Source organism: Poecilia mexicana, unplaced genomic scaffold, assembly GCF_051168715.1.
Source record: "Poecilia mexicana isolate PSO_F unplaced genomic scaffold, ASM5116871v1 scaffold_2, whole genome shotgun sequence".
NCBI lineage: Eukaryota > Metazoa > Chordata > Actinopteri > Cyprinodontiformes > Poeciliidae > Poecilia > Poecilia mexicana.
The window spans coordinates 5874674-5886261 of NW_028263371.1; the positions used below are offsets into that span (position 1 = coordinate 5874674).

The 11588-nt window shown below is 40.8% G+C and overlaps 1 protein-coding gene and 1 non-coding gene across 3 annotated transcripts in view; one reads left to right on the forward strand and one right to left on the reverse strand.

The window, feature by feature from the left end:
- The window catches only part of LOC106903367 (nucleosome-remodeling factor subunit BPTF), a 45224-nt gene extending 34456 nt beyond the window's left edge, over nucleotides 1-10768 (reverse strand). The window contains exons 1-7 of one of the 2 annotated variants that reach the window (XM_014967099.2): nucleotides 8900-10768; nucleotides 5311-6133; nucleotides 3747-3798; nucleotides 3482-3650; nucleotides 2710-2961; nucleotides 1611-1793; nucleotides 642-827 (exon numbers count right to left, since the gene is read on the reverse strand). In XM_014967099.2, the coding sequence (XP_014822585.2) occupies nucleotides 642-827; nucleotides 1611-1793; nucleotides 2710-2961; nucleotides 3482-3650; nucleotides 3747-3798; nucleotides 5311-6133; nucleotides 8900-9461 (2227 nt within the window). In that variant the 5' untranslated portion in view covers nucleotides 9462-10768. The remainder of the gene's footprint in view (nucleotides 1-641; nucleotides 828-1610; nucleotides 1794-2709; nucleotides 2962-3481; nucleotides 3651-3746; nucleotides 3799-5310; nucleotides 6134-8899) is intronic. The other variant, XM_088009721.1, reaches the window with a different exon arrangement.
- trnas-aga (transfer RNA serine (anticodon AGA)) lies at nucleotides 10514-10595 on the forward strand. The gene has a single exon. It is a non-coding gene; the product is annotated as a tRNA-Ser (tRNA).
- Nucleotides 10769-11588: the final 820 nt, after the last annotated feature.

The window sequence follows — 11588 nt, forward strand, 5'->3', positions numbered from 1 at the left end:
CTAGAAATGCAGCGAGCAGTTTTAGTCAAAGAAATAAGAAGGTCGACGTAGTAAAACATACTGTTTTGTATTGTGAATACATAAATTCAGACAGTAAAAAGCTTTCATTGCAACATTTTGACAGTTAGTATGTAGGGATGAAACGATTAATCGGATTAATCATGATTAATCAATAATTGAAATAATCATCAACTAATTTAGAAATCAATTAATTGTTAACTGGAGTATATGGACTGAGGAAAAAAAAAGTTATTTATAGCAAAAATGGTACAATATATATACACATTTTAATTAAGATAAAAACACCTTTGTCTATAAATATGTTTCACCCAAAACTCCTCGAGTGGCGTAGTTTTAGCTCTACACTCTTCAATTTTACTAAAGGAAAGCTGTGTTGTTGCATTTTAAGCAGTAAAATGTTTATTTTCTTACTTAAAAAAAGGAATGCATTTTTTATTTGCATCTTTTAACGTATTTGTAATATTGTGTAAAAAGGCTGAAGTGGTTAAATAAAACAATCAGCAGAACGTGCCGATATTTTGTATCCGATTAATCGGCAGAATAATCGATTGCTAAAATAACTGTTAGTTGCAGCCCTATTATTAAGCATGATGCTTTGTATGGCTTTATAAGCGACGGACCTGCGTCATCGAGGCTCGCCAGGGATGACTGGGATGATCTATCAGCCAAGTCTGGGGGCTCCGGGCCCCTGGCAGCGACGGCAGCTCCTACGCTGCTGTTGCTGTTGTCTTCACAGGGTTGGGAGGGCTGACTCAGGCTGGGGACGCCGTCACCACTGACAGGCACTGAGTCAGATGCTGGGTTTCCTTCACGCAGTAGGAATTGGGAGAAAAAAAAAGGCTATTAGCACTGACTGATAAATGGTATACATGTTGAAACAGGTAGCAGATTTGATTTGATTTTTTTCATTTTACCCAGAATAATATCTAATTCTGCACTGGCATTGTTGCAGTGCACATTTTAATAATAATTAAATGTATAAGTTATTTCTTTCATTTTATTTCATTAAGTGCAATATCACAGCTTGCTTATTAACAAAAACATTTTTACATGGTTTATAACTTTTAGTTTAGATCCTTTTTCATTGTGATTTGATTCTTTTTTTTAAATTGTGAGTTGCCCATTGCTGCTGTGACACATGAATTTCTTCATGTCAGGATTAATAGAGTGCATCTATCCATCTATTTAAGAAGAGAATCAATATATTAAAAATGCAATAAAAGAATAAACGAGGAAGTAATATACTGTCAGTGAAAAAAGACAATTTCTCATGCCAGTAAAAATTAAGTTAGGCTTTGGCTCCCTCTGCTGAAACCTTTTGAGTATTGCATCACAACAAAAAAGAGGGAAGACGAGGATGGAGTAAAGAGGGTTTAAGAAATTTCAATTTGAGCTCTTCCTCATGATACTGACTGTGGAAGTAAAACATTTTCCAGAAAAGCTCAAAATGAATTTTATTTGTTTTACAGCTAAAACAATACTCTCATAGATGATTTTTTTTTTTAAAAAAGAAGAAAGCCAAGAGTTAATTTCTTTTGTGGAGTTCCAGATACACTAAGAAAATAGTCCTACTTAAACTTAAACTGTACCTTCGGTTTTGTTAGGCGCCGACTCAAAGACGCATCGCTCTAGCCGAACCTCCACAGTGGAGGACAGGCCGCCGCTCCCGACGGAGGTTTGTGAAGGAGAAGCTGTCGACGGGATCGATGGTACATCCCCGACACTGCCGCCGCCGCCGCCGCCTTCTTGGCTAGAGGGCGGAGCTTCACTTTCTGTAGAATAGCAGCAGAAATAATGTGAAATGTAAATGTTTCATGAAGGTGATGAAATATGAAACTGCCAATAAAGCAGTGGTTCCCAAACTTTTTCTTCTGCGCCCCCCCAGTGGTTTCCAAACATTTTCTGCGCCCCCCCCATGGATTACAAATGGCTGTCTGGTTGAAACGATGAGGGGGGAGCATCGACTTTTTTGGGGGCAAAATGAATGTACGTAGCTGAAAATAGACACCAACATCGGTAGCCTACAAGGTACTTGTTAAGCTTAAGGTTCTACTGATATTAGCTAGTCATCTTTTAGCTAACATTACCTGCATCCAGCAGCTTTACTCAACTCAACGGTTAGTTTGGAGGGAAAAACTGTGAAAAGTTCTTTGCGTTTTGCTGGTTTGCTGCCGTGATTCTAACACAAACCTACGTAGCTCCGCCCAGCAGCAGCAGGTCTCCTTCACAGGTGTAAACCCAGCGCGAGCGTCGTAGCGCTCATGTTGCGTTTAAAGGCGGCTCGGAAAAACAGGTTACAACATGTTAACAACGGATTAAACAGTTTTAACTGCTGATAAAAGTGACAGAGGACACAAATATGGGAAGTGTGGAAGCCTCTACTGTATCAAATTGACATAGGAATAACAGAGAGTTGGCCATTCTAAGGTAAAAACCCAGCGCATACAGTGTTCATGTTTTGTTTTGTTTTTTTCATCCAGACGGTTTCCCGCGCCCCCCCTGCAATGACACGGCGCCCCCCTTAGGGGGCGCGCCCCACAGTTTGGGAACCTCTGCAATAAAGAAAGTATTATATGGCCAAATTACACAACATCAGGTTAAGCTATATTATCCACTACTGCTCCATTATCAGACAGCTACTAAAACAAATTTGGTCCTACAAGAGTATTTTCTTTCTAAAGCACCTACCGCTGCTCTTCTCTCCGTCGTTTTTTTCCTGTGCGGCCTCCTCTTTTGTTGACTGGTCTTCCACTGACCGCTCTTTGGCCTTGCCGTCCTCCTGTTCTTCATCCTTCGGCTTGGCCTCCTCTTCTCCCTTCTCCAAGTCTTGCTCCTTCTTCTGTTTCTCCAGCCGCGCCTTCTGGGCCTCTTCGGCCGCCCGTCTCTTCACCTCCTCCAGCTCTTCCTCCTTCTTAGCTCGCAGTCGCTCCAAGATTTCATCTGAGTGGAAAGAGAGAAGGGAAATAATATTAAGAAACGGTCAAATTGAAAGTCCAGAAAGGAAAATCTACTAAAAAGGTGAAGGCTAGTATTATTTTTTTTTTAAATCTGCTGCTTAAGAGAACTGCTCCCATGCTAAAGCCAGCAGGAAAAGTGATCTGCAGTTATTGTTGTAATATCAGTTTGCAGTAATAATGTGCTGCTTGGAACCAAGGGGATTATTTTGTGTGTGTTTTTTTTTTTTATTTAGTGTAGAAATATTGCTGACAAGCCAGAGGGAATAAACTGTTCAATTATTGTTTTCTTTAGTCAAAATGAAGCTATGTCTGTGGACACAGGAAGTTTCACCTCTTGGAAATATAGGTTAAGGAAAAAAAGGCAAAAAAAAAAAAAAAAAAAGGTTTTCTGTGCATCATAAGAGACAGAGAGATTGAGAGAACATACCATAAATTAAATAATTTAAGAAAAAGACAAGAAGAATCACAAAGTCCACCAGCTTGTGGAGTTTCCCGTTCTTTACCATTGGCAGCGGTGAGGAAACACTTGTTGTTGCCGCGAGCCTTGTTGGTGAGGTCCTCGGTGATGTCCATGTGGGTGTGCACCTCGTCCCTTATCTCCTCCAGGGCTGCGTACAGGTCGGCCTCCCAGTACTCTTTATCCAGCCGGTCGATCAGCTCGGCCAGCTGGACCTGGCAAACGCAGAGTGGGGGAGACTTAAGCAAGATGGCCTCCGCGCTAAACACAAATACGAACTTCTGTACGAGCGGAAAAACCCGAGTTTCTACCTTTGTGCTGTAGTACCAGATGGCTTTGTCTTCTTGCTCGCCGTCCTCCTCACTGGAGACGACAGTTGGATTAAAACAATATTATTTTTTCATTTATATTTGTTTATAGAACGGTGAAATGGTAAATGGCCTGTACTTGTGTAGAGCTTTATCAAGTCCACAGCTGAGCATCATTCATAGTTTATCTTTGTAAGGAAGTTTGTTTACCTGTTTTTAAATGAAATAATATATATTGTTTAAATTTAACAAATTGTACATCCTTTTCTTAATACCTCAGAAGATGGGTCAGACTAACAATGTTGTGACAAAAGGTCAGAATGAGATGATTTTCCATTTATTAGCCCTGACTGGCGATCAGGAGGCCAAACACTGAAAAAGCTGACATTTTGTTATTTAGTAAATGCACTAAAACAAAGAACTCTCACTTCCATTTGTCGATTGAAGCATCAACCAACAGCATGTTCTTAGCCACATTTGTTTTAGTTAGGAATATTTACTTTAATGTCTAAAGTGGGTTATATTTGTTGTTCATGTTTTGTTGGATTCAAAACTACAGAGTCCACCAATGAACTGGCAGCAAAATGTAGTCTAATGTCCTTATTGGAGCCCTTTGGTATTGGTCAGAAGAGGCCGATTAGTGCATCTCTAGTTGTTATGATCAATGGAGGAACAGCACATTAATACTTAATAAAAAAAATACAGTTTTTTTTTGGCGTCCTCCTTTTTCAACTTTAACAAAAAGCAGAGAGAGGTTCATATGTTTTGATGTACAGAAGGTGACCATTTTCTGTTTGTTTAAAGCTACTCCATCAAGCTAAGAACCTGCAGTAGATTATTCCTAATTGGCCAACAGTCCCTAAAAATCTCAGAATGGAAAAATCCAACCTTGAGGAAAACCGGATGCCCTGTTAGCCAGAAAATTATGGGAAACACTGAAAGTTTTTGGAGACTCTTGCCTTGCACACATCTGCTCCAATCTCAATTTCCAAGAACTTTACGCAGCTGGATACAGCAAAACAAAAACATAACCCGAACATTAGTCATACCGCTGGCAGATTTAGGTTTAAAGTATTTAATTTTTCCAACATGTTCTTGTATGAAAGGTTCATTGGAACGGCTCAGCCAAAGGGCTGAGTTAAACCAGATCATATCAAATCATTTTAGACGTGGCATTTTAAAAACTAAATGTAATTTTTTTTTTTTGTTCAATATTTTACTGTCGTTTTGACAGAAATCCATCTAATTTCCTATCAAAAATAATGTTTCTGGTAAAGGGAAAGTAATTTTAAATCAAAATTTTAAATCACGTTATTTGTCAGTGTTTTTCTTGGCACTCAAGGTCACCTTAACATCAAAAATCTGCGAGGTGTATGCATAATTTTGCTGTTCAGTTTTGTGTTTAGAATATTTTCTTTACCAAAATTTATTTCTGCAAGTAGTACTAATAACTTTGATGTGCTTTGATACATCCTACTTACAGTGTGCAACATTGAAATCATTGTCTCTTCTGAATCCTACCTGAATTTAGAAAACAGATCGCTGCTCATGAACACTGTGAACTTACACAACAACCCGGCGATTCAAGAACCAGTATTTACGATGGTGCCGGTCAAAGCCAAGTGGCAGCTGACGGAGAAAGGGCTTGGTCTTCTGCAGTTCAGGCACGCAGTCCGCCACGCCGGGCACCTTGTGCGCCACGCAGACCTCGCACTGCCACTCGTCCTCCGGCACTTCCTGCAAGGGAGGCTTCACACACTCCAAGTGATAAACGGCCGAGCACGTCTCGCAGCACAGCAGATCGCCGAGCCGGTGGCACACCCTGCAGTGGTCGTCGTACGCAACCACACCTTCCGACATCAGCTCCTCGCGGGCGATGTTGGTCGCCAAGAAATGGTCCACCAAAAACTGGAGGACTTTCACTTTGCTCTCCAGCGTCTCGTACGGGTAGTCCTCGTTCTCCAGGAAGGGCAGGATGTGGCGGTATTCCGAGTCACTCTCGCAGTACGCCCGCACCACCTCCGGCCAGGTCATGCCGTCCACGAAGTACAGCGTGGAGTTAACCGAGTCCTTGACGTCAGCGGGACCGAACGTGGTGTTGGACGTGTCCTCCTCTCTAAGGATCGCTTTGAGCAAAGAGATGTGGGTCTCAGCCAGCAGCGTGCACTGCTCTTGGCTGGACAGTGCCGTGCAGAAGTCCTCGAAGCGGAACGGCGAGAGGCGCAGCACCGTGCCGAAGTTGCGCAGCACCTCGTAGACGGCGGACACGTTGAGGAGCTGCGAGGTAGAAACCAGGAGGTCCTCGGAGGACTTGGGAAGCTCCAAGGGGGGAATGTCCTTTGCCTCAAGAAGCGGAGAGCGAGGCCGCGGAGCGCGACTCCTTTTCCGACCTGCAACGAGGAAAAAGAGAGTCGTCAGGAGGGAGAACGTTAGGATGCCAAACCAAAGGTAGCCTTCTTACACACTGCAATACCTGAATGCTAAGGGCCTCTTCATACATGCAGCAAAATCAATGAGTGATTGCAGTTGCCTTAGTTACATTTTAATAAACAGGTAAATGCTGAAAAAAAGAAAGCCTTTCACAATAAGGAATAACTAAATTAGCCGCTAAATTAAAATGAACTCAAAACTTTTCATTTGGATGATTAATATTTTTTGAAAGGCAATTTTGTTAACAGAGATCAATGCTTCTATTTGTTGGACTGTAATGTTTGTTTTCTGTGCACTAATTGGTGAATAAATAAATAAATAAAGAGACTTCATAATCCATTTATGTTTGTTTTTGTTTATTTATATTTAAAATATCTTCCAGATTCAGTGCTAAGTGTTCTTTACTAAATTAAAGTATGTTGATATTTGAGAGGGTGTACTTGCGTTATTATGACATTATTATTGTATTACTTGAAAATGGTCTCAAAACAACATTATTATCGTTTATCGCAATCATCTCTGGGACAATTTGTCATTCAGCAAAATTTGTTATCATGACAGGCCAAAAAAAAAACAAAAGTGAGTCACATCAAAATATTCTACAGTGTCTTATGGGAGACAAAGTAAGAGGAAACAGCTATCTATATAGCAAAAATAACATCATTGTTATTAAAAATAATTAAAACTAACATATTTTGGTATTTTCCAAGTCAGGGCCCCGATCAACTGTGTTACCAAACAGTTGAGATGAGTTTATCACCTAATTTTATTTATCACCTAAGCATGAGCTGGGCTAAAAATACCCCCCACCTGCCGCTGAGTGTTTTAGGGTTTTATGGATGAGAACAGAGAAAGTGATATGCTGCAGGTGAGACTTCACAGAAAACAGGAACATTTATGCCAAACAGGCTGGAACAAAACGATGCATCTTCTCTGCAATTTCCATAAGTAAAATGTGTCTCAAAATAAAAGATCTGATTAGACGCCTAATAAGACTGTTACCCGTCTCCACTGATACTTTTGATTCTTCATAACAAAAATTTCAGCCAAAAGAAATATGCCAGTCAAAATAAAACATTACTTTAAGTCTGAATCTGTCAGGTGAATGAATAGTTTAAGCCCACCTGTCAATATGCCCTTCATTAGATATTTGAATGTAGTAATAAAGGTGGGTGCAACCAACCTTTGTGGCCTCACTGCTGACGAAGGCTATTCTTTTTCAATAACCATTGTGGTTTAAATAATATTCTCATAAAGTCATGATACTTGAGTATGACAAGGCCTGTCACGATAAACAATAAATCAATTAATCGGTTGCTAAATTAAAGCAAGCTCAATAATTTCTATTTACATGATTTATCGTTTCTCTTTTTTACTAAAAACCAGATGATAAAAGTTTTCAGTCTGGTGCTTTGGTCTCAACTAGCCTAGAGACTTCAATTTCATTTTATTTGCTGTTTCTGTTGTTCTGTTTACTTATTTTGGATATTTTAAATGTTCTCCATTTAAAATATCAGAGGTCCAGTGTTAGAATTTAAAGGTTATTGACCTTCAACAATGTGTTCTTGCATTTTTATGCCATTACCATTACATTACTTAAAAATGGTCTCTAAACAACAATATCGCAATCATTTCTGGGACAATTTATCTTCCAGCAAAATGTGCTATCCTGACAGGCCTAGGTATAAATACATAAACATATACATCAAAAATATAAAAATAAATCAGACATCCTGGTCACGCTGGAACGGGAGAGAATATGTGTAATCCCTGAACCATTTCAAATGCATCTATTCCTGTGGTGAAGTGTGACAGAAAGAAAACAGAAATCACGTGTCGCAGAAAAATTATTTAAAAAAGGATTTAGGTCACAGAAAACTCATTTGTAATTACTTGATGTAATTACACATAGTAAATACCATATTACGTAAAATAGTCTTAATTACGCTGCTGCACCTTCATCAACGCAAGTGTCCATAACTGTCCACGTGAAAAAGGCAAGCTTTCACACAGTCACTATGGTTACGGTGCGCCGCTTTATAAATTAGAGGTTGCCACATGTGGGGGGGAAAAAGATGCCCGGCTTTAAATATCGTGTATAGAATCAAGCCGTCCATAAAACTGAATAATGGAATCTAAAGCAAAGTTCGTAACAGTATGTACTGTTAGGTATTGTGAAAATAAAATTATAGCGAAACAATTTTCTACCCGTAACACCTGTTTTGCGAAGTGTAATTAAGTTTTATGAAGAACCTTAAATGCATTTAAATCTGTAAGCTAAACTTAGAAACAACGCCCAGAGAATTACTACGCTGCAAAATATAAATTTCAATAAATGATATTTACTGTATATAAATCTATGGAATGCATATAAAGTGTAGGAGAGAGTTCATACATCCTGTCTCTTCACGCTTATGTAAACATATTAAAGACGAGGCGCGAGCGAACGCGAAGTAAAATCAGCACGAGCACGTTCACTTTCAAAACAAAAACAAAACATGTGCTGATTTGACAAAAGTTAAAAATACCAAAACCCCTCGGAGAGTGGGGTCAGATTTGTAGGATAGCGGACCGTAGAGCACACGGTAAACAAAGGCCCGTTTCTGAGTGCCAGCTCCATTTTGAACAATGCGGCTTCGTTTCTGTTTTGAGCTAAAAATAAAATTTACACTTTCAGTGCTGCAAACGTGCTCTCCTTAACTGCGTGCACTTGCAGACCTACGTACCTGGGGTGCTTCCGAGCGTGCTGTGGCTTCTGAAACTACTCTCAGTACAGTAGCTGGCATCCTCATCATCTGGTAGGTCCTCCAGATAGTCAGACTCGTTTCCCAAGGCCTCCTCATCTTCTAGATCCGACGACGGATTGTCGTTCAATTCGTCTTCGTCAGAACGGTAGCTTAAATTATCATCCTCCTCGTCGCTGTTGTCGTCGTAGACCACCTTGGTTTGAGGTCGCCTCACTCCGCCTCTACTGCCGCGGCCACCTCTGGACCCCCTACCCCTTCCTCTGCCCCGCGATCCCGCTGCAGCCGCTGCTATGGAGGCTCCAACTTTCCTACGGCCCCGCGACGAATGAAAGTTCTCTCGGCCGGAGATATCAGTATCCACCTCCACGGAACCGATGCTGCAAACACCGCCACTTCCTCCTCGTCCCCGGCCCCGTCCTCTGCCTCTTCCCCGTCCACGCATCCCTCTGGTCCTGCCACCCCGAGAGCCCCGGACTGGCCCCGGTGAGCTTTCCCGCATCACGGCTGCTTGTTTGGGCGGCCTTCCTCTTCTCCCCCTCATTGTAGGAGAGAAGCTACTATGTTCCGCTTCAATCTCGGTGCTCGAAAGAGGCGCACACTCCGGAGAAAAACTGGGAGGACGAAAATAGCGGGTCCGGCGACGGTTCCCAATAGGTCCCCACAGAGCCCGGGGCTCAGTTTAAAGGAGGAAAGCTTAAACTGAATGGCCGGTGTCCCGCTCCGAGTCGCCTGCAGACGCCATTTTTCTTCTCGACTCTCCCTCCGTTGAAAACACAGCAGGCCTCAAAGCTGCGTAAAGTTACACTCAAGCAGTAACGTTCAAACCGGAAGTAAGCCTCTTTCCCATTAGTGTTTACGAACTGATAATAGTCATGAAAATAGCACAGTATGGTGAAAATCATTAACTTAATCAATTTGAACAACGTATTATGCCTCCTACAAATTAAAATCAATATAGGGAGAAGACTTAAACTATGAAGTTTCAACATGTTTACTGGAGCTCTTCCGGAGAAGTGACTGTCATCTCCAGCTTGACGCTGCCAAACCTGAGTTAATTCGCGGTCACGTGACTCTATTCTACAACAGACGCAATAGCCGTAGTTCATAAAATTACTTATCCATGCTAACGCTAAGTGCACTTAACTAGCCGTTTACTGTGTGTATGAACAGATGCAAACACGGGTGGGCGAGATATATTGTAGATTATGTACTGCAATAACCTCTCATAGTATGTTTTCAGCCCCGGCGCCATTACCGTCACATACGGCGCAGCGAACGACACTGTCCTGGACTTAAAGAACTTATTAAAGTTTATCCCATTCACACTTTCACATATCAAAGTAATTTTTTTTCTTTACACAGTTGCATTATCCCTTTTTATTTTCTATTAAATTTACATAGATAAATTACAATTTGACAATGTATTTCTTATCCTTGATAAATAGCAGCTCAACAGACAAGCTAACTAAAGTTTGCTTTCTGACAGAGTAATATCAATAACGCTGCTATTACATATGAACAAATACAGTCAATATGATTAAACACGTGGTACTATCTGGTTTATCAAGCCATATTTGATGACGTATGATAACAGTTGTCGTGGCCGAGTGGTTAAGGCGATGGACTAGAAATCCATTGGGGTCTCCCCGCGCAGGTTCGAATCCTGCCGACAACGACATTTTTTCCTTTCATCACAGCCAATAGAGAAATCTGCTTGTTTTGCCCAAAAATTATACCTTAATATGCCATTTCATTACACTTCTCAAACAACTTCAAAGTATATACAGCGCATTAGAATCCAATTCTAAATTCATTAAAATCCAATCCAGTCAAACATTTACAATCACATCCAATGTAATACAGCAGAATACTTTGGACCTTCAACAGTGGCTCGTTACTTTGGCTAAAAATGAAAAGCAGATGAATTTGAACCGGGAACAAGTGCAGCCTCTGCATATGATGCACCTACTCTCCAAATGAGCCATGTGGTGCCTGTTTTCAGTCTCTTGATTCTGTGTCCCGTCTTCAGGCGTCCCTCTATTGTGCCTGGAAGCTCTACGGTCATTAATTCACTGGAATTTCAACAGGATTTTCTGTTTCCGTCTACCTCTGTGTCTTCTCTCTACTCATTGGCCCAGTGCTGCTGTCTTGTCTCAGTCAAGCTAAAGTATCAGCTTATGATAATACACACTTATTTCACAACTTGATTTTCTTATCTTCCTCTGATTGGTGGTGTTAAAAACTATAAGAATAAAAAGTCAAAGGACTTTTAACTCAATGTGTTGAGTTATTTTTTCTTTTCCTAAACTTGGTGAGGCGTGGCACCCAGCAGACGACGCTAAACAACACTTTCTTTCTTTGGTTGATGAGTTACAAATTGATATTCTTAAACAATAAGCCATCCATCCATCCATCCATCCATCCATCCATCCATCCATCCATTTTCTTTACACCCTTGTCCCTTAGTGGGGTTGGGAGGGTTGCTGGTGCCTATCTCCAGCTAACATTCCAGGCGAGAGGCAGGGTACACCCTGGACAGGTCGCCAGTCTGTCGCAGTTAAACAATAAGCATTTATTATAAATCTTAATGAATTTAATAATCTTAAAAAGTTATTAAGTGCATTAACTTAAGATTTTAACAGTATGTTTTCAAAAAATCTATCTACAC